General features: G+C 39.0%; 1 protein-coding gene across 3 annotated transcripts in view; it reads left to right on the top strand.

Moving 5' to 3' along the window:
* Positions 1-880: 880 nt before the first annotated feature.
* Positions 881-23839, top strand: part of LANCL1 (LanC like glutathione S-transferase 1) — a 35048-nt gene continuing 12089 nt past the window's right edge. The window contains exons 1-4 of one of the 3 annotated variants that reach the window (XM_047773397.1): positions 881-951; positions 1264-1360; positions 4633-4750; positions 21423-21630. In XM_047773397.1, the coding sequence (XP_047629353.1) occupies positions 1277-1360; positions 4633-4750; positions 21423-21630 (410 nt within the window). In that variant the 5' untranslated portion in view covers positions 881-951; positions 1264-1276. The other 2 variants (XM_047773398.1, XM_047773399.1) reach the window with 2 other exon arrangements.

The raw sequence follows: 23839 nt of genomic DNA, 5'->3' as shown, positions 1-23839 counted from the left end.
ATTCAACAAGAGGTTTGGAGTTAAGGTCCCTCATTGAAACAAGAAGGAAGGAAAGAGAAGAGAAAATGACTCTGACAATTTAACTGAGCTTCAAAATTGTCAGAGCAACAGATGGGCCTAATTTGTACCAGGTGGGATTTAAGTTTAAATGAAAACAAAAATTTTCAAATACCAGAGACAGTTAAACATTGAAATTGAATGTTACAGATGTCCTGCTCTATTGGCCTTTGTTATTTTTTTTTTAAGGGCTTAGTAATATGGTATTATACTACAGTTTAGGCTAAGGAAGAGATTAAATTTCTTAGGAGCTGTGATTTGTGTTTTTATGTTATTTTCCCTGAAATTTTAGCAAGTGTCATTTGATACCTAGCCCTTGGCCACTCACATCGACTGAGTCCTTTTGAAGCAAAATTATCATAAATTATCTCCAAAGATTTTTGTCATTGTGGTTGCAGAAGGTGATGATAGTGTTTTGTTTCGGGTTTTTTTGTTTTATTTTGTTTTGTTTTTTAAGAAATAAAAGAAAATGTTTGACAAGTTTCCAGAGAGAAACAATCCTCAAGGATTATTCGAGCCTAGCGATAGGACTATGAATGTGTTCAGATCTCAAAGCAGTCTTTTCTCCTCAAGATTTAAAAATGAAAAAAGAAAGTCAAATTCTTATAAATCATCTGAACTTTAATTAGTTTACTTAACTTTTTTTTTTAATTTAAGAGAAGAAAAGTAGGAAATATTGGGCACAGTTGCACAGTATTCTAAGATATATTCGCACTTAAGCTCTTCAGCAACTAAACCACCATGTATCATCCTTTAGAAACCACACTCCTGTCTCTTTAACAAACTGAAAATGGGAGGAGGCGGGCCTCCGAAGTAGCGAAGGTTCTGATTGGTCCACCTGGAAGGAAGTAGGCAGCGAAAGCGTCGCTTCTGTTATTGTCCAGAAGCTGCAGGGTGAGTGGCCCGAGACCTGGCAGGGATTTGGGACGCTGGACAGGCAGTTTCTTCACATAGCCAGAGTGCGAACGTGGGGTGCAAAACGGGTCCTTTGCGGCGCGGTGGGTTCGGGGCCCTGGCAGCCGTTTTGCGGAGGTGCCACGCCCTAGGGGCTGGGCCGTGGTGGGCCCGGGGTCTACTCCGACCACCTGGACCGCGAAGTGGCCTGGGAACTGGAAGGAAGATGTTCCCTGGGCGCTGTCCGCCGCCCGCGCTACTGGGCCGAGGTCCCTATCTCAACGTAGATTCTCTTTTTCCCCTCTTCTGCAGGCTCGTTTCTGGCATGATGGCGCAAAGGGCCTTCCCGAATCCTTATGCAGATTTTAACAAATCCCTGGCCGAAGGCTACTTTGATTCTGCTGGGAGGGTGAGTTTGGGGTATATCTGCCTCCATCCCTACCTCCAACCCCCAGTGTTTGGAAAGGAGCTCACTTTTGCCTGAAAAGAAGGATAAGCATCCCTTTTTTATAAGTATAGAATTTCAGTATGAACGAATAAGATATATTTTAAATATATAAAGTACATGTGAAAATATGAAATTTGAGCTATAGCATGTTGAACTTGTATAAGGAGTCGTTGTTAATAAGGAGTCGTTAATATTATCAATATAAATAGCTGAAATCATCTCAGTCATTGATATTTAAATCGTAAAAATTAACAGCTATGCAATTTACTACGTGATGTTGCATTTCTGACAACTTTGGGTTTTTGTTTTTTTTAAGAGAGATGAGAAATCCTGATGGTATATCACGTGCACTCTATTTTTTTTTCTGATTGAACAGGAGTATCGGCAGGGTAAGGACATCTTTATACCGAAAGTGCTAAGAGAAATTTGGGACATAGGGCTGAAATTCTTCATACCATTTCCATTCTTCCCAGGGCATCCCCATAGCTGAAAAAATAAATACATACATACATAAAACTGGGTCAGTTACACTGGTGAGCACCTCACAGGTCACTACAAAAGAGACCCCGGATGTGAAATACCAGAGGCCTATGTTTTCTCATGTCTCTGAATATAGTTGTTAGGAGAGAATACAGTTCTTTTTAAAAATACCTAGTTAAGAATGAATTAGGTTGGAAGAATGGTCTCTTTAAATGTGCAAACATTAAAAAAAAAAAAATTTTACTAGTTTATTTCTTCTAAGCTCATCAGGCTGCCGAAGTGTACATGGAACTAGAATCAACCTGATTCTTTTAAGACCAGGATATTGACTGCTTTTGAAAGACCACAAAATTATTCAGACGTAGTAATTTGAAGAGTTTGTAAAGGCCCCTTTTTTTTCTTATAGATGCCAGAAAACTGAGCAGTTCCTTATTGAAATCTGTGTTAACAAGTTAAGGAGGATAGATCTCCAGGGTCTGATCCTTGGTGTTCAACATTAAGCAATTTCAGAACTGGTACGTTAGTTTCTTTCTGGGATAGGTCCAAAAACCATGTGTTAGGCAATAAATTACACTATTATTTTGGATCTAGAGTTCAAATTTATGAATATCTTTTTCTCGCTCAAATAGTGTTAAATCTGTAAAAAGCATTTACTTTATAAATAGCTTAAAAAGTGAGCCACATTTTATTGAAGGCTTAGGATCCATCCTCATGTTCTTTCTGCCAACTAAGCATGAAGCAGCATGTCGTCCTCCAACAAGACAAGACAAATGCTTCAGCATCAGTATCTGCAGAGGTAGGCAGAACACAGGTCCAAATAGCCAAAAGGAAGCCATCTGACTTCAGGGTAATTATTAGAGGCTTTGTTTGGGCAGTTCAACTCTGGTCTTAAAAGAATCAGGTTGATTCTAGCTCCATATACACTTTGGCAGCCTCATAGCCTACAACTCTTCTCCATCTCTTTCATTCCTCCCACCTGCACTGTTTTGAAATTTTACTGCTTTGTGAAATCCAAGTCTGAGAATCACAGCAGATTCCTAAAAATATTGAGGGATACATTAAAGTCACCTTTTAAGATAATTCATGATTCAATGTATACAGAACTTTCAAAATATTTTTCAGTTACTCTTAGGACAAATAACATAATTAGGTAGACCTCACCATTTGCTCTGCATCTATGGATGTCACTAACGCCATAACCTAACCTTAGTGTGTTTTCAGTCCCTATCCAAGCTTTTACCTTTATAGATCACTGGACTGCTCCAAAGAGTAAAAATGACAACATTACATCCCTGAATGCAAAAGACATGAGACACACAATGTCATTTGATCCTCAGTGCACCTTTTGAAATTGATGGAGCAGGTATTATTATCCTTACTTTACAGACACAGCTGAAGCGTAAAGAAGTTACAGGTTGAGGAGTTCCCTCTGTGGTGCAACAGGATTGGCAGAGTCTCTGTAAGTGACAAGACGCTGGTTCAATCCCCAGCCCAGCACAGTGGGTTAAAGGATCCAGCATTGCTACAGCTGTGGCTTAGGTCACAACTGTGGCTCGGACCTGATCCCTGCACCGGGAACTCCAAAAATGCCAAAAAAAAAAAAAAAAAAGAAGAAGAAGAAGTTATGGTTTGAGCATGGTCACTCAGCTAATAGCAGAAAAGGATTGTAGTCAGGCTCATTCACTGAGCAACATTTATGCAGCCCCTCACCTGCCAGGCACTGTGCTGGGCATGAGATTTTGAGGCTAGGTCTGATGTTCTTTCCACTCTGCTGGAAGCTCCTGACATCTGTGAATTCATTTTGCTTATCTTATGCTACTTCTACAATTTTTTTAATGTTTATGCATTTTTTAATAAATAGATTTTTATAAATGCTTATCCTCCTTTTTTTAAATAACAGAAATAGAGCATTTCTTTAGGGAAGTAACATTCCAAGTGCTGTACTAAAAATCCAGTGGCTTGAAAACAGCAAACCTCTCCTGATTTGTGCTTAGTTTAATAGTATGGCTTTTATTACAGTTTAAAAAAAATCAGTTTAAATAATAGATGATTCTTATTAGGTAGAAATTACTATGATTGAGTTTATCATTGGCAGTCTATTTTAGTATTTAAAATTTTATATAAAACATTTGTTACATCAAAAATATTTGTGACTTGAGTAAGAAAACAGAGTAGCACTTTTTAAGTTTTCTTAATTTATTCTTGTTAAGAATAAAATAATTGGAGAGTTCTCTTGTGGCACAGCAGGTTAGTGGTTTGGGTAACTGCTGTGGTGAGGGTTCCATCCCTGTCCCAAAAACTTCCACATGCCACAGACAAGACTGCAAAATAAATAAATAAATAAAGCCAAATAAGATAATTTTTCAGTTCTCTCAGGCAAAAAAGATGTAGCTTAGGGGTTCTTGTCGTGGCCCAGTGGTTAATGAACCTGGCTAGTATCCATGAGGATTTGGGTTCAATTCCTGGCCTCGATCTGTGGGTTAGGAATCTGGTGTTACCGTGAGCTGTGGTATAGGTGACAGACACAGCTCAGATCCCACATTGCTGTGTCTGTGGCCAGCAGCTGTAGCTCCAATTTGACCCCTAACCTGGGAACCCCCATATGCTGCAGGTGCAGCCCTAAAAAAGACCTTCCCCCCAAAAAATGTAGCTTAAATAGAAATGAAATAACTTTCTATTTTTGATAGCCTGTAGTCCAGGACACTGAGTGGCCCATATTTTTTGATCTTTTGGTTTCCCTTTAATACCTACAGCTCACTCCTGAGTTCTCACAACGCGTGAACAATAAGATTCGAGAGCTTCTTCAGCAAATGGAGAGAGGCCTAAAATCAGCAGACCCTCGTGATGGCACTGCTTACACTGGATGGGCAGGTACAAAGTACTCACTGTGAGCTGGTATAAGCATGGTTGAGGTACCTTTTGAGAGCTGTCTGCCTAAATGGTACACCCTTAAATGCTTCTTACATCTGCATATGAGTAATTCCTTCAGGAGAGAATGCTGTGTTCTCAGCCTAAGTGGGATATCTTCTGGATCTTTAATAGTGCTCAGAATTTAGGATAAGCATATTCATGGAAGTCATGCCTTATGCAAATCTGGATGGCTGCCTACTTGAGAGAAAAAAACTGATATTCAGTATTACATAGTTAATTTGGAGTTGAAATTTCAGTGAGAAGAGTTGGGAAGATTCCCAAAATAATGAGGTTATTATTTACATGAAACCAGAGAATTCACCTACAGGAAATAAAACATGTCCAGAATTGTTTTTTTTTTTTTTTCCTTTAAAGTTACCATGTAACAGGGATCCATACAGGAACTCAGGATAAAGTATAGATTCTATGAACTAATCCCTCCATATAGGCCCTACTGGTTGGTGTACATTCACTGTTTTGCTGGTCATTGAGAGGTTGAGAAAGTTTGGGAGGAAATAGTATATAGATGTCAAAAAAGTGAGAGAAAAACCAAAGAAGGAAAGTTGAAAGAACTGCAGCTAACTTACTAATGCAACGAGGAGATAGAAAGTCAGCTTTCTAATCTTGAAGAAAGCAGTTTAGAGTCTGTTTCCCAGTTATTCTGGAAAGCAGACAAGGAGGAACAGGTTTTCAGCTTAAAGAATTTGGATTTGATTTTAAGGCAATGGTGCCTATCATAAAAATGGAGGTTCCTGGGCGTCACAGCAAGATTCTGCTTCCATAGTCTTGAATAGGAACCAGGAAGCTGCAGGTCACAAGCCTCAGTGGTCCTGATACAGGTGGTCATCCAGAGAGACCACTTTGAGAGCTTTTCTATGAGAGGAACTTACTAAGTAGCAATCTCTTAGCAGTCGCCTTTCAGTAAAACCAAGTGATTCCATCCTTTCCTATGAGGATGGGGAAGGCAGATAAAATGAGAGTACAATTATAGTTTCTCAGGGTTGTTTTAGGTCAATGTTTTATAAAATAGAAGGAATGGACTAGATAGTCCCTTTTACAGTCTAGTTTTATGATCTTTGTAGGTTTTAGAAGCTTAACACAAGAAATATTAAGATGAGAATAAAATGGAAGTATTTTGTTTCAAGAAACACAATATAGCAACAGCTGTCATTTATTGAGTATCTGCTGTGTTCCTGGTATGCAGTCATTGGTAGATGAATCTCATTAATGAACATTACTAGTCTTTATTTGAAATTATGAGCATTTGAACAAACAGGACTTCTGAGACAGATGGCTAGATTTAATTCCATGAGTGATTTTTAAAATAATGACATAAATCTCTAACTCACCTGCTTCAGGTGCGCTTCTGTTATTACATATTATAAGTTACTTTGCTTTAGGAGGAAAAGAAGTAGTGATTGATTTCAAGTTTGAATTGATAGCTGACAATGTAAGAAAAAGCCATCATGAAGCTCTTCTATTGCCAACGACTAGTGGAGAAAGTTAAAATTTCCTTGGAAGTAAAAAAAAATTTTTTACTCCAAAGTATAATGAAAGTTTGTTTAAAATTTTTTGGCAGTATAAAGTTTCGGCATCATTTCCTTTGAATTGCCAATGTCCTTCAGCTTTTTACCCTTCAGTACCTATAATGTTCATTGCTGGCTCCTGAAAGCAGCTTATACGACAAGTGTCTGAGGCAAAATGGCACACTAAGCAGTTTGGGATGTCTTCAGTTCCTGGCTTATTTTATGATGTAGCATAAAATTTTCTGGATAAATTTGCTAATGGCTTTCAAGGCAGGCTCCTAATGTCTCATGATCGAGCACTGTTAAAAAGCCACTGTTCCCACATAAAATGGACTGTCTCCTCCAGTGTTGTTTTGATAAGTAAAATGCTTTCCTGTGCTAGTATTCAGTCTGAATAGCATAAAACTCTGAGTTGCATGAGAATAAGTTGATTAGACCACAGAAAATCCTAATACCTTTTCCTCCCACTATATCTTCTCAAGTATCAACTTTTCACATCTGCAATTTTATTACCAAAAATGCATTCAGAAACATCTTAACACAATGAAAATACTTGATGTTATGTATCAAAGCAGTGTTTACATAACTGTGTGCTTTGTAGTATGTTACTTTGTGTGCACTTCATGTTATCTTTCAAAAAGTTATACTTTTTCCTCAAAGATTATATATTCTTAATTTTGTTATCCATGAAAATATATTTTCCTCTTTCACATTCATTTTTATTGAGCATTTGTTGTCAGTGTGCAATGAAAGCACTTGCAAGTTATTTATTCTTTACATAGTTTATGTAAGAAACTACATGATTGTTACAATTAGAATCTTAAATTACTATCTTATTTTGTTAAGTTTCATTCCCTAGTAGAAGTATGGTCTGCTATTTATGTTGATTCAGATAGGACTGATTTTAGAATGGGATTGGGTTCAGCTGCATATACCCAAAATAATCAGAATTACATAATCAGAATTACAGTGGGTTAAGTAAGATAGAAGCATATTTTTCTCTAATGTAAAAGAAACCCACAGGGAGGTGGTCCAGGGCTGATATGTTGGCCTCAGGATGTTAATAGGAACCTAGGCTCCTTTCTTTCTGTTCATCATCCCTCAGCCACCAGCTTCTAACCTTTGGCTGAATAGCTGCTGAAAATCCAGTGATTACATGTTTTTTCAGGCAGCAGGAAGGAAAAAGAGGCAAAGAAAAACGCATTCCTTCCCTTTAAGAAGACTTACTGAAAGTCCCACTCAGCATTTCAGTTCTATTTTCTTTGCATTGGCTGGAACATAGTCACATGGTCATAGTTCTTAGCAAGGAAGGTCCATAAATGTAGTCGGTTACCTGGAGTTCTGTTACTAAGGAAGGGGGAGCATGGATTTGGGGATAAGAGCTAGAAATATCTGCTATAAGTCCTATGTAACAAGAAAAATGATCCTTTTTTTTTTTTTTTTTGGTTCCTATGTTCACACAAGGCATTTAGTGAACTACAATTTTTCCATCTGCAAAAGAACCTCTAACTTCTGCCCATTTGGGGGGAATTTTTATAAGGATAAATTTACCAATGTCTATAAATATTTGAAATTTGCTAAGCAATATTTTGCCTGCTCTGTGTTTCTAGGGAGACAGATATGTGAATTTTGATTGAAAATTGCTTACTCTTTTTTCCTTTCATTTTATAACTAATAGTCTTTTCATAAAGCCTGCCATAGAAAGGAAGTATTATAGAAATGCCAAGTCATAAATAATTGTTTTAGGTCAAATGTAACTTGAATCTAGAAAAAGGCTACAGCAGTTTCTAAACTTAATACTGTGAAACACTGGTGTGTTTCTCAGCTTGATCAAACAGCTCTCTGCCTCCCCATTCTGCTTCCTCTAAAACTCCTATTTACATGTCACAGGGTTATAAAGTCTTTAATTTGTTTGAAACATTTTTCAATTCATAGTAAACCCCATAGTCACGTGTTTGTATTTTTGGTTCATGACTCTAAAGAAAGCTAGAGAGCTAGGCAGCCCAACATCATAATACCTCATTCACACTATGCCTCAATTTGTCTCAGTTGCTTACTTGGATCTTGAAAGAGTTTTAATGAAGAAAGGAAGTGCCCATGTGTTTTTAATGTTACACACATGCTTAAAACTGAAAAACTGGACTCCCATCATTTTCCCCATTTTCTGTTTCTTTGTGTGTGTGTGTGTGTGTGTGTGTGTGTTTCCAGCAAAAATTGAGAGTAATAGTGATAGGGTACTTTTTAGAATTTCTGCTAGAGCACTCCTGTGAGTTATGTGTGCTTTAGAAAACACTATAATGCTTTACTGTTAAGCATGATATGTACAAGTAGAAATTTAAATGAAGCAAATAATTGCTTTAGAAAGTATTTTACGTTCACTTTACAAACTATTTTGCAACCTAGATTATCTTGGCTTTTATTTTTAAATGAAAGCAGAGGATATAATACAATAATGAGAGTGGTTAATCTAAGCCTTTAATAGGATTAAGACATCTTCTCTGAAGCCTGCATATTTATTTATATGTGTGGTTTATCATAGTACAGTTTTACTAGCTGTATTCTTGATTTTCACCTTTTTTTATTCACAACAGAGAGCTTAAGTGCCTTGACCCTTAGGAAAGAAAGAAAGGAAGAATTTTTAAGACCCCACAGATGCTTCATATTGGCAAATGAGGCAGTTATTGCCACAAATCCCTCTTGTGTCTCTCCTGTCCAGGAATGAAGTGTTATGAATAATCAACTTTTCAGTCAGTAATTGAGGGTTAACAAATTATTACCATACATTAATTTTCAAAAACAAGAATTCAGGAGTCCCATCACGGCGCAGCGCAAATGAATCTGACTAGGAACCATGAGGTTGCGGGTTCAATCCCTGGCCTCCCTCAGTGGGTTAAGGATCCGGCGTTGTTGTGAGCTGTGGTGTAGGTTGCAGACACGGCTCAGATCTGGTGTTGCTGTGGCTCTGGTGTAGGCTGGCAGCAACAGCTCCGATTAGACCCCTAGCCTAGGAACCTCCGTAGGCCGTGGGTGTGGCCCTAAAAAGACAAAAAGACAAAAAAAAACAAGAATTCAATACTTTAATAATAAGTACATTGAATGAATTTTGGCTCCTAAAGGAATAAAAATCATGAATATGCACTTTGATGATCATTTGACTGTTGAAGGTCAGGAGTAAAGATTAAAACACAATTTTTGTTAATAAAATGTTAATAGGACTGACGTTTGAATGGCAGGAGCCAGAGTGTACGTGCATGTCTGCCTATAACTAATGCTATATGCCAGGCACTGATGTTAGTGCTTGGCATTAAATAACTCATCTAAATCTCAAAACAGCTCTATGGAATGGATACTATTCATACCCTGATTTAATAGATGAGAAAACTGAAGCAAAACGAGGCTGTGTACCTTGTTCAAGGTTACACAGCTAGTAAGTGACAAAGATAGGATTCAACCCAGCAAGCCTGGCTTTAGAGCTCTGCTCTTTACCCCACTCTCCCCCTCCACCCCCTGAGAGTGAAAGAGAGAATGTGTGTGTTGTTTACTCTCCACTCCTACATTGGGATTTAATCTATATATTTTATAAGTGAAGACGATTCTACACAAGCTGTAAGATGGAATAATTTGAGCAATGCCAAATGATGATGCTCATGCTGTGCAAACTTTTTAGAAGTGGCTAATGACTAGTCACTTTTAAGTATTTTAGAAGAAAAAAAAATCAGAATAAGCCCTGCCAAAACCTGATAAGAATTTGAAAAGATAAGGGGAAACATGGCTTGTTAAACAGGCAAGAGTAATTACTATTAAAATGTCTACAGAAAAAAAAAGTTATTTAGGATTGGACATAGACTAGACCCTGGAAAGATTTCTGGGCTTTTGCAGCTAGAAAATACGTCTTCATTGTTGTTCCATAGAAGGTGTTTCTCCCCTTCCTAATCCTGAATTAATATATTCAGTGTGGTTTCAGGATAGAGAATTAACTGGGCCAAAACGGAAGCTTTTCCTCATAATGTATTTGAAAAGGCTTGTTGAGGATCTTCTTGAGTGAAATATTACCCTTAGTCTGAAAGTAATCAGTAGCTCTTGCAACCGTTAATAAGCGATATTTGAAATGAACAGCCTCAGTTCTTTTCACTCTAATCCTCTTTATAAGATTTAGTACACTGAAGTGTAGTGCATCCTGATATTGATGAGTGATATACGCCAGCAATAAGCATTCAGTTGTTCAGTTTTAGCCTTCATCCTATCTCAGTAGATTTATAGAAGTTCTTGCAGTATGTGCTCCCAGCTGAGGAGGCTAGACAAACCATTGGTAGTATAGGTGCTCCACCAAGAACTGTTCTAAATGCCTGTGCTCATAGCAGACAGTGTAGAAAAATAGGTGTGGAAGCCCCTTAGAATCAGATCTAAAGCCAGAGTTCCCATTGTGGCTCAGTGGGTTAAGGACCCAATGTTGTCTCTGTAAGGATGCAAGTTCAATCCCTGGCCCTGCTCAGTGGGTTAAGGATACAGCATTGCCTCAAGCTATGGTATAGGTCTGGACGCAGCTCAGGTCTGGTGTTGCTGTGGCTGTGCGGCAGCCTCAGCTGTAGCTCCTCTTCATCTGTTAGTCTGGGAGCTTATATATGCCACACGTGCAGCAATAAAAGGGGAAAAAAAAGATCAAATCTAAAAGCCAGCTACTAAGTGGTTATGGGTGATGTCCAGGGAACTGTGAGGACTCACCAGAGAGCATAATACCACCTGCCATTGGACTACTCTGGCTTTTGTTCCAAGTAGATTCTAGGTTCTAGGGGGTGAGATGATTTTTAAAGTGCTTTATAAAATGGAAAACATGAAACACTGGTGAGGAATTGTTATTATAAAGCATTAAATGAGCAGATGAAGTATTCTCGTGTTAGAAATAAACGCTTGATAGGAAAGATTGCTTCCCTTGCAGATAACAAAGTAGAAAATAAACCCAAGGGATGGCTGATCTCGCAAGTGTCTTAAAGAGAGAATGAGGTAAAGTGCTAGCTTTCATTTAATTTAATTTTTTCCCACTCTTAACTATGATGATTCCTCAGGGAAATGGTGATCAGCTCACACTTAAAAAAAAAAAAATACACACAGGACTCTAGGGCTTTAGTTCTAAAAGACATGACCCAATCTTCTATAACCAACTCACAAAGTTAATGAGTCTAAGATTGGCATATATTTCCTCTTTTCAAGTATTAGATAACATTTTAAATAAGAGGATATGCAGCATAATCCCTAGAGTAATATTAACTTACACTCTAAATGCAAGTTATTAAAGTGTTTCAAGACACTGTTCCTCTGATCTGCCAAATGTATAGCCTCTGAGCTACAGCTTTAGCATGTGGGTCATAGTTTCTGCTGACTTATTTGAAAGGAATCACTCTGGCTAGGTATCTTTTCTTTGCAATTTGATCTTCTTATAAGTAGCTATTCATCAGAGTCAGAATTTCAGTGTCTGTTTTGAGCCTTGTCCAAGTGTCCTTCACCTTTATCAGAAGCACCTATGCCTCCCAGCCAGAGCTGTTGGGACATATGGAAGGAATCAACGGTGTGGATCCACACAGGGTTTATTAGAGCCCTTCACAGTGACCGATAGATAGGTGAATGCACTAAGAATGTCGCCTGCTTTCTTTGTGCTTGCACTTTATATGGTACTGTTGTCATCATGCTGTAGGTAATCTTAAATTGCTGAGTCACAGGCTTGAAATAGCTGTAGGGTTTAGATGCCACTGATGTGCTTGGGTGAAGCACAGAGCAGGATGAGAGTGTTTGTAGTTAGATGAGAAGAAATGTCAGGTGGTAAAGAAAACATAACTAAGCATTTGATTTTTATAGACAACACCAAGGAGACTGGGGCCATGTCTTGTCATTTTTTTATTCCATTAACTTCAGTAGTTAACACAGTACCAGGCCCATAGTAGGTGCATTAAAAAAAAAAAAAAAAATGGTTGAATGAAAGAACGAATGAATGAATGGAGAGAAGCCTGCCGTTACTACTCTAGCTACCGCTTATGCAAACTCAAACAAAACTAGGGGAATGGGAAAAGGGTGGGAACCCAACTCATTTCAAGTCTTTTAGGATATGGAAAAATTAATCACGTCTCTCCCTTCAACCTCTGATGTAATTGAGAGGTGAACTCAAAATTGAGACAGGACTCATAGGGCTCATTAATGTTCACTTTATCCTTGGTAAAGCTGGATAGAGAGCATATTGTTTAGACCAGACATAAAGTGGGCATCCTCCTTCTTGCCTTCAGTTTGAATTTACCTTCCTACCTTCCTTCAAAGAGCATCTGGACAGCTAAGGAATAGTTTATGACACGAGGAACAGGATTGAGAGAGAGACTGAGGCAGGGGAAGACTCCAGAAAGCTCAAGAGAGGGGCCAGATAGTACATGTGTAGGGGATACTTTGCTAACCCTCCCCAGTCAGAGAAGCCAATGAGAAGAGGGGCAGGATCTGGGAAGAGTATGGTTCCCTCTGTCTCTTTAGATCAGGCATCAGAGATGCAACAAAGTGACTCAATCACTTAGATTCACCTGTTAATAGGGTTGGGCATTTACCAAATAGTTATTATGTGCTAAGGACTATTGATTAGTACGATTTACAGTAACTAAGGAGTAGCTACTGTTATTTCCATTTTATAGATAAAGATACTCAGATAGAGAAAGGCTTAGTAAGTGGGATAATATCACACAACCGGGAAGTAGCAGAGCTAGGTTTCATTCCCAGGCAGTGATTCCTGAACCCATGCTCTTAACAACTACCATGCTGAAGGGTTTCTCACCCATCATGGTAGTCCAAATAAAAGAGTAGGAGTGTTTCCTAACTGGACAGTTGCAAAGCAGTACACTGCAGGGCACTAGGGAAGAAGGGAGGACAGTATGATATCTCCTTTTTTTTAAATTTTAAGCTCTTTTCCTGTTTGCCTCTGGAAATAGATAAAGGAGAAAAGACACATCTTCAGAATGCTTTGCCTTCGTTATTTACTTTTCCACTTCTTTGTTTTGGTCCAATATTATTAAATTAAGGATGTGAAGTTACAACTAGTTTCCTGGCACACATTACCTGTATTAAAAGTACTGGAGGAGTTCCCGTTATGGCTCAGCGGTAACAAACGCAGCTAGTATCCGTGAGGATGTGGGTTCTATCCCTGGCCTTACTCAATGAGTTGGAGATCTAGCATTGCTGTGGAGCTGCAGTGTCGGTTGCAGCACAGCTGGGATCTGGCATGCTGTGGCTGTGGCATAGGCTGGCAGCTGCAGGCAGCTTCAATTCGACCCCTAGCCTAGGGATGTTCATATGCTTCGTGTTCAGCCTTAAAAAGACAAAAAAAAAAAAAAAGTACCGGAGTATTTGGAAAGTCAGCACTGTGCTGTGCTGGCCTTGATCTGAAGACTGAGTGTATGTGCTAGTCAGCACCATGTTTATATCCAGGCTCTGTGGTGAGCACTCCAAACAGTAACTACAGTGACTGGGAATGGGATTCCTGCTCTAAAGACACTGTCATTTTATTGAAGAAATGGAAACATACACACTCAAACACACACAAAATTGAGAAGTTACAAAATAACCTGTTAGAAAGTAGCAGCCTGCTTAGAAAGCAGGTGATCATATACTGTATGGGATTAATCAGAGAAAATGTTCATTTCTTATTTTCTATTAGTCTAAAAGAAAAAAAAATAAGTGATGAGCTTTTAAATTTTCAACTAGGGCATAGTTTATTTGAAACTTAGGTTGGAACAACACATCCCCCCCTCCTTTCGGAAGTTCCCGTCTCCATATCATTCAGAATGATTAAGACCCATGCTTGGGCATTAGCAGACCACCTTTAGCAGCTCTAGCAGTATCCATATTCTGAACATGATTTTTGCCACCAGAGTACATGAGGAGAGTCTTCAAAAGCACCTGACCTACAAGGAAATAACCTTCAGAACTGAAGTACCTTGGCAAAGGTTTTTATATCAGTGTAGGCTGGTTGTAAAATAAATGAATAATGTTAAGGAGTGGTTTCTAAAATGCGGAATTACAGAGAAATACTCTGAGAGCTTTCATACATCTGTGGAGATTTTTAGCATCTCCACAGACGTTTGAGATGCATCAAGGTCTTGATTGGTCAAGATGAATAGGACTAATGATCCCTCAGAAATTCAAAGGCTTAGTATTAATTACTTCTCAACAGCTGGCTATATTTATAGTACTACTGGGATAAGTAGCTGAGTAAGGAAATTGTGGATTTAGAAATGTCCCTGAACAATTTACCCTCCCTTCTCACAGTAGTAGCTACAGAAGGAAACAGAGTAGAAAAATCTGGTTCAGCACTTCTATACTGAAAGCCAGGACGGATTCCTGTTACAGAAAAGCTTTATTAGGTCCTCACCGTATGTTTTTGTCTTTCAAGTAAATTAGTTGTCAACATTTCAAAACCAAGAGATTCCCGGGATGAGCTGTGAGGCAATGCCAGACATCCTAACTTCTTAGAAAGAATGAAATCTGTCTCTGGTGTTCAGAGCAGTGCTGTCCTTTGACCTTTCTGCAGTGACAGAAATGTTTCTTTGCTGTTCATTATAGCAGCTACTAGCCACATGTAGTAGCTATCAGGCACTTGCAATGTGGCTAGTGTGACTAAGAAAATGAATTTTAAATTTGTTTACTTTTAACTAAAGTTTCCATAGATACCTATCATTAGAGTCTGTCACATTGGACACTGATTCTGAGCAAACAGGCACCAGGAGTTAGAAGTCAAAATAATAGACATCTGGGTTTCTACTGGCCTCGTAAATCATGGGAGATGACAAGTAAGTTCTTTTCTTTTATTTTTTGGAGGACATTTGTCCACCCTCTCTTCCCTGAACTCCAGACTCATATATCCAGCTACCTTTGCTATCTCCACTTGAATGTTTAATGAACATCTCAAACCTGATCTGTGCAAGGTTTGGCTCTCTCTTTCTGCTGCCTCTCTACGAGGCCCCATATTAGACACTTCTAGTGCTTGCTTTTATCTGGTTGTCCTCCTCCTTCCGGGCTCCTGGGAGGATTAGACCTCTCAACTTAATTTTAGTTAGGTGAGGCCACCCCTTCTGGTCCAGGGGCTGCAGGTAGAAGTGGTATGTTGCACCTCCAGGCCAAAGCATGCGGTTGCTGATATGATGCCCTGCAGCACTCTTGTGCTGTGAGTCCCTAATAAAGTGCTGCATGTTCAATTCCATCTTGAAGGACCTGGACTATCACCTGTAGCCAAATTTACCTTTGAAAAATGCTGGTTTTGAATACTGCTCCTCTGCATTAACTGACAGTAGATTAAACAGAGAATCTAAATTTCAGTGTCTGGTTTTTAATCATTTGAATTCCCAAGGCATCCAGCCTTACTAACCAGGTCTTCCCCTAGTCTTCTAATCCACATGGATTTGCTCAGAATTTCACATGCTAGGAGTACTTGCTGTATTAGCTCCATTTCAGCTTTCCACATATGAAGCTCCCCTTTCAGTCCCACCCCATCCATACCTACTACTTGCCCCCCCCCCCCCCGGGATAGAGGGGGTACTCTGCCTACCTGTCTCTTCCTTCTCCACCAAGTCAGCTTCCAAGGCTGTGAATAACTAAGGAATTAACATTCCATTTCTGAAACAGCTATTGACTTCACATGCTTGATCCCATATGGCACTTTATTGATTGATTTTTTTTTTTTTAACTAATGTTCCTTAAATTTGTCTGGATTTGCGTGTAAAACAGAGGTAGTATCCCCATAACAACTTTCCTATACCATTTAGGAAAATAAAGCAGGACACATTCCAAAGTAGGAGTAATCTCTTGTTTCTGAAGAAAAGTACTCATTACTTAACAGAACTAGGATATTATCCCAAATATTTATTGTAAAGTCACCTTTAATGATTTTAAGATTTATGGGAAAATAATGGATTAGATTTTGCTTCACTTATTTCTCAGTATATCTTTTTTCATGTCAGTATGTTTAAGTCATAGATAGATAGATAGATAATATGAGCAAATCTAACAATAAAATTAAGACCAAAAAGCATTAATTTTCATAGTTTATGTTAGTAATTATCATGAAGTAGACCAGTAGAATATTTAACTTAAATTTTTATCAATGAAAATGTCAGAAGTCATCCAGATTCATAAAAGCTGGAGCAGTCTTTCATTTTTTAACAAAATAATTTTAAAATCTAAAACAATTTGGAGCATACTTTTATAATTAAATGCCATCAAATTTTAAATCTCATTTCAAACTTTTCTGGTCTAGAAGAAAAGGTGAAAGGGTAGAAGAAGGAAGCAAATATTGATTATTCTACCTCTTACTTTAGCAAACAATATAGAAGGAAATTTTATCTGCTGCTGAAATTTAAGCCCAAGAATATTCTAAAGTAATATATTCTGTGATTAAAGAAAACATCAAAAATTTTAAACTCCAGGTACCATTCTGTATAGAGCCTCATGACCAGTTGTTTTTTGTTTTTTTTTTCTTTTTTTGTCTTTTTGCCTTTTCTAGGGCCACCCCCACTGCATATGGAGGTTCGCAGGCTAGGGGTCTAATCGGAGCTGCAGCCACCAGCCTACGCCAGAGCCACAGCAACACGGGATCTGAGCCCGCGTCTGCAGCCTACACCACAGCTCACGGCAACGCCGGATCCTTAACCCACTGAGCAAGGGCAGGGATCAAATCCACAACCTCATGGTTCCTAGTCAGATTCGTTAACCACTGAGCCATGACGGGAACTCCATCATGACCAGTTTTGATGGTTGTTAGCCTAGAAGCCAGTAAGAAATATTCTTTCTCATTATGTTCAATATCCTTTAGAGACTAGAATCATATTTAGGGATGAGTTTATGAATGGATACAACTGTAATCTTCCCTCCCATACCTGGCCCTCCCCTAGAGGTGTTTTCCATCTCAAGAGGATGGCACCACTGCCCTTCTAGATGTTGTAGTTAGGCATCTTGATATCTCCCCTCAGTCATTCCCCACTGGGTTCTGTTGATTTTTTACCTTGTGACAGATAACTTTTCAATTCATTCTTACTTCATCTCTACTGCAGCCACTCTGCCTCATGCTTATACTGCTGAACTATCCTCCTAACTGCTCCTCCTGCATCCACTGTTCCATATACTCTTTTCCAAACTTTACAGTGCAAATACAATGAACTTTTAAACATACAAATTATGCTCTTCCATGCTTAAGATGGTGCTTTTCAAATAAATCCCCAAATCCTAAACTCGTATACAAGACCCTATGTGTGGTCTACCTCCTGCCTACCTCCCCACCTTTGAAGAGAGCTGTATTCTCTAGGTTTAGGCTTGCTAGCATGTGGGGATACACCTAAAATAACAGTGGCTTTAACACAACAGAATTTCTCTCTTGTGTAAGTAGGCAGTCAAGGACTGGTATGGCAGCTTCACAGTACTTTGGGTTCTGAGCTTCTTTACTCTTGATGCTTCACCATCCTCAACACAGAGCTGCCACTTCAAGGTCCAGAACGGCTGCTCCAGCTACACCATCATATTGCATTCCAGTCGGTAGGAGAGAAAGGGTAGGTTCCCTCCTTCAAGTACATTGTGTGAAGTTAACCCCATTATTCCTACTGTTCTCATTGGTCAGAACTTATTCATGCACATTCAGATGCAAAGGAGCTGGTAAGCCACATTCAGATGCAAAGGAGCTGGTAAGCCATGTGCCTAGCTAAAATCCAGAGCATTATTGTTGAAAGAAAAGGGAGGTAAATTGGGGGGGACCATTTAGAAAACCCTACAACAGGAGCTAAATGCTTATCTTCCTGAGTGGAATGGGAATCAAAAATGTCTGATAAAGAAAAATCAAGAAAAAGCACATAGCATATTATTATATATGGAAACAGATACTAGAAGAAATAGCTAAAATTGTTGAAAGTGGTTGCTTCTGGGAGGCAGGAATAGAGTGGAGCAGAGGTCTGCAAATGTATATTAAGTGTTGCAGTACTGTTTGACTTTTTCCATAAAGAAAAAATTTATTTAGATAAAAATTATATTTGGAAATAGTTTTGGTTTTTTTGGTTTGGGGTTTTTTTTTTGTTTTGGGGTTTTTTGGGGTTTTTTTTTTTTTTTTTTTGCTTTTTTAGGTCCACGGCATATGGAGAGTCCCAGGCTAGGGGTCCAATTGAAGCTATAGCTGCTGGCCTATGCCACAGCCACAGCAACGCAGGATCCGAGCTGTGTCTTCGACCTGCACCACAGATCACAGCAACACCAGATCCTTAACCCACTAAGTAAGGCCAGGGATCGAACCCGCATCCTCATGGTTCCTAGTTGGATTTTTTTGTACTGCACCGTGATGGGAACTCCTGGAAAGAGTTTTTTAAAAACATAGCTGAGGTCAAGGCTATGAACAGATATAAGGACTAATGAGTTTTCCCTGCAGAGCCCTTGAGGTTGCATCTTGATTTCCAAATTTGCCATTTATCACTCATCCTTCAGTATTTATGTAGAGGTTATATGCATGAATATTGTCACAGATTAGAAGATCATAAGATTCAGGTTCAAGATATTTGGTCACAGGCAATTCCTCCATTTTTTTTCTATTATTCAATTAGGCCACATTGGATATAAAATATTAATGAGGGATTAAGTATCTTTGACTTATGTATTTTGTCTTAATTTCCTGACCTAGACTGATTTATAATAAGCTTGTCCAGGAAAAGTTTTCTAATTGACAGCAGCACTCCTCACTTGCAACCCTTCTCATCCTTGAGTGTCTTGTAGCAAGGGGGGAGGCAGGCATTGTAAACTGCAACCTGAAAAGATTGCTTAGTCAAAATATGCAGACACAGAGGCCCCCAGTGAAAAGACAGAGAGGGACAGAACCTGAGGTGGTGGAAAGCTAATTCTGCTGATCAAAAAGAAAAAAATAGGGAGTTCCCCTCATGGCTCATCGGTAATGAACCTGACTAGGATCCATGAGGCTGCAAGTTAGATCCCTGGCCTCAATCTGTGGGTTAAGGATCTGGCATTGCCATGAGCTGTGGTGTAGATCAAAGATGCCACCCAGATCTTGCATTGCTGTGGCTGTGGTGTAGGTGGCAGCTGTAGCTCCAGTTCAACCCCCTTGCCTGGGAACTTCCATATGCTCTCGTGTACAGTTCTAAAAAACAAGAAAAAAAATTTCTTATAGATGAAATAGTGTGAGACCTGTTTTTCATGAGAAATCCATCAAACCTTAAAATTGCTGCACACTTTAATGAGTTTTGTTTGTTAAATATTTAGGCCAAGAGGAATTGTTGATAACAAGAGACAGAGGTCTGGAAAGGAAAACAATCATTGGGCTTGTATTTAATCACTTTTTATTTTCTCAGATCTCAGTCATGTCATTATCTGGCCTCAATGCCTACATAACTTAATTAGGGAAGTTCAGGCAGCAATGGGAACAAGGAGGGCAAAATGAAAGGTTAACAGTTTAAACAGATTGCCTGCAGATGCCTGGTATAGATGGAGATGAAGCCTTTTAAGGACCTAATTCTAGAAGAAGCTCTTGACATTGATCATTTGTGAAAAGGGAAAAAAAAATTTTTTCTTACCCACGTACATGGTTTCATATGCTTATGTCTACAAACCTTAAGCTTTGGAACATCTGATCAGCAGTTTGTGGAATTACTAATATCAAGCCACTCTGAAAGAGCAGACAAGGTTATTAACTTTGGCAGGAAATGAAAATTTGGCTTTAATATACATGTGAAATTGAATTGTCTGTAGCACAAAGCTTTGGAGATTACCCATGCAAAATGAGAAAACCATCTAAATTTAAAATTGTCCTCAGTACAGTGAAAAGTAATTTTGCAAACTGCATTTTTACTGCATTGAAATCCATGAAGAGATTGGCTCTATTAATTTAGATTTAAACAGAGGCGCTCTGTATATTCTAAAAATGGTAAATGAGATGGAAAATGTACTTTAAGGGGAGAAATGAGTTTCTGGAAATGCTGCAGGCAGACAGGCTCCCTACCCCACGTCTTTGAGTCTGCCCTGAGACCAGTCAGCTTCAGAGGAAAGGCTCTATCTACTGTGACAGGCATTTGGAATGAGGACGAGCAGACAAGGCCTCAATTACAAATAGCAGGCTTCAAGAGTAGGGTAAGAAGCAAATCAAGTAAAGCCCAAAGCGAGAGTTACTGGCAGCTTTTCTAGTATAGTTCCTAAAGTGGCTGGGTCCTTGACAGTGAAAAAAAAAATAAAGGAGGAATTGAATTTATTTTCTCAGATCCCAAATAACTTAGTAGTTTTCTTATAATCCCTGCCTAAAATTACACTGGGATAGGGGATTTGGTTACCTACCTTCTTTTGCAAAAAAAATTATCATCTGTATTTTTAAAAAATGAGTTTTTCATTCCCTAGTCTTTGAATTTATTTAGCTCCTCAGAACAAATGTTTCTTGTTTATTATTAAGTAAATTATTGTTTGTTAAATAGGTGATGATTTATTTAGAACCATAGGTTAATGACCTATCATTTTAACTATCAAAAGGAATACATCAACACAATAACCAGAGTGTGACAAGGATTAATAATGAACTTGGGTTTAGAGTTCTTAGAGCCCCTGTATTAATTTAGAGTTGTAATGATGAGGGAACTGAGAGCAAGTATTTGTCTACTGTCCTTAGAGCTGCTTGGTAATAAAGCTGAGTCTAGAATTAAGGTCATCTCAACTTCCAGATAATTCACATATTTGTTATAGCTAATCAAAAATCCATGCTTGGAGTTCCCGTCGTGGCGCAGTGGTTAACGAATCCGACTAGGAACCATGAAGTTGGAGGTTCGGTCCCTGCCCTTGCTCAGTGGGTTAACGATCCGGCGCTGCCATGAGCTGTGGTGTAGGTTGCAGAAGCGGTTCGGATCCTGCGTTGCTGTGGCTCTGGCGTAGGCCGGTGGCTGCAGCTCAGATTGGACCCCTAGCCTGGGAACCTCCATATGCCGCAGGAGCGGCCCAAAGATATAGCAAAAAGACAAAAAAAAAAAAAAAAAAAACCCATGCTGCTGAATAGGCAACACAGCAAATAATACCGTCAACAACCCTTTCCTCATCTGTACGTGGTTTTCTTTTTTGCTTTTCAGGTATCGCTGTGCTTTACTTACACCTCTATGATGTGTTTGGGGACCCTGCCTACCTGCAGATGGCACATGGCTATGCAAAGCAAAGTCTGAACTGTTTGACCAAGCGTTCCATCACCTTCCTGTGCGGGGATGCGGGCCCCCTGGCAGTGGCTGCTGTGGTGCATGACAAGATGAACAATGAGAAGCAGGCAGAAGACTGTATCACCCGGTAACCATGTTTCTCTTTGAGAATTATTATCTAGACGTTATGCCTTAATTCTGTGTGTGTTAGCAAAAGAACATTTTAGTGAATTTACTTTCCTCTCGGCAATAAATCTTTCTGCTGTCATTTGATCAATTTTCACATTACTCCTGTGTTGCAATTAAGGAACAACCATTATATTTCCTATTTTACTCCAAGATATAATGACATTGACTCTTTCCAGAGCAGACATCAGTTCAGTAACATAAATGAGATCAAAAGCCTAATCATGTGATTACTAATCCAGAGTGCTATCCAAGATAAATAATTCAAAGAAATGTGGTGCCCATCCTATAGTGGGCTGGGAGAAGCCTCCTAAGGGAACACAAACAGATTCAAAACTGCTTTTCTTATGGACAAATAACATGCAAATCCAGATTTTCATTTTCAATATCAATCACGGCAACCCACTAGAAGCTTGAGAATCATGAAGAATTATGAAACTGTTGTACTAATAAACAACAGTTATTGCTTTAGTAGAGTTTATTGAATATTCCTTCAGAATTCTACTAAGAAATCTGGCTGGCATGCAACTCTGCATTCAGTGCTGTTAGGCTCCCTCTGAGTATGCTAACCTGCGGAGAGTTGCAGTTCCAGCCAAGGTTTTTGTTGGTGGTGGTGTTGCTGTTTCCACTGTTTAGTAGACTTGGCTTTTTAGAGCATTTTTCATATCCCAGCAAAATTGAGAGGAAGAGACATAGATTTCCCCTGCCCTGCACATGCATAGCCTCCCCCATTATAACATCCTCCCCCAGAGGACACTTGTTGCAATCAGTGAACCTGCACTGACTCATCATAATCATCTCAATTCTGTAGTCTACATTAGGGTTCACTCTTGGTGTTGCACATTTTATGGGTTTGGATAAATGTATAATGACATGTATCCATCATAGTATCATACAGAGTAGTTTCACTGCCCTAAAAAACTTCTGTGCTCTGCCTACTAATCCCTCTTCCCTCCTTCTAACCCCTGGCAACTATTGATCTTTTTACTATCTCCATGGTTTTGCCTTTTCCAGAATGTCATATAGCTGGTATCATAGAGTGTGGATTCTCTTCAGGTGGCTTCTTTCACTTCATAATATGTATTTAGATTTCTCCATTATCTCTTCATGGCTTCATAGCTCTTTTTTTTTTCTAGTTCTGAATACTATCCCATTGTCTGAATGTACCAGAGTTTATGTATTCATTCACCCACTGAAGTACACCTTGGTTTCTTTCAAGTGTTCAGCAATTATAAACAAAACTGTTAAAAACATCTGTGTGCAGGTTTTTGTGTGAACATACGTTTCCATCTCTTTGGGGTAAATACCAAGGAGCATGATTGCTGGATTATATGGTAAGAGTATGTTTAGTTTTGGAAGAAACTTAGAAATTGTCTTCCAAAGTGGTTGTACCATTTTGCATTCTCACCAGCAATGCATCAAAGTGCCTGTTGCTCCACATCTTTGTTAGCATTTGGTGTTGTCAGGGTTCCAGATTTTGGCCATTTTAAAAAGTGTGTACTGACATCTCATTGTTATCTTAATTTGCATTTCTCTGATGACATATATTGTATGGAATATTTTCATGTACTTATGCCATTTGTGTATCTTCTTTGGTGAGGTGTCTGTGAAAGTTTAGCCCAGTTTTGGGGTTTTTTTTTTTTCTTTATTTTTTTATGGCCACCCCATGGCATGTGGAAGTTCCTAGGCCAGGGATCAACCTGTACCACAGCAGTGACAGTGCTGAATCCTTAACCTGAGCCACCAGGTAACTCCCATTGCCAATTTTTTCAGTAGGTCTGCAACATTTTAATTAGTGATAATCTCTGAGTTGACTATGGTTTTTGATTCCCACTGTTCATCCTTATAAATTACTGTTAGAATAGTATTATCACTTCTGATTTTATTTGTTGAGGATTCCCCCCATTTTAGAGGTTCATAAGAAAATCTCAGGTAATGAATCACTCTCTTTTTTTTTCTTTTGTCTTTTGTCTTTTTTTAGGGCCGCACCTGCAATATATGGAGGCTCCCAGGCTAGGGGTCGAATTGGAGCGGTAGCCGCCAGCCTACACCACAGCCACAGCAACGTGGTTGCTGAGCCACGTCTGTGACCTTCACCACAGCTCATGGCAATGCCAGATCCTTAACCCACTGAACGAGGCCAGGAATTGAACCCACAACCTCATGGTTAC

This window comes from Phacochoerus africanus, chromosome 3 (genome assembly GCF_016906955.1).
Source record: "Phacochoerus africanus isolate WHEZ1 chromosome 3, ROS_Pafr_v1, whole genome shotgun sequence".
Lineage (NCBI taxonomy): Eukaryota > Metazoa > Chordata > Mammalia > Artiodactyla > Suidae > Phacochoerus > Phacochoerus africanus.
This window is presented reverse-complemented; position numbering and strand designations above follow the sequence as displayed.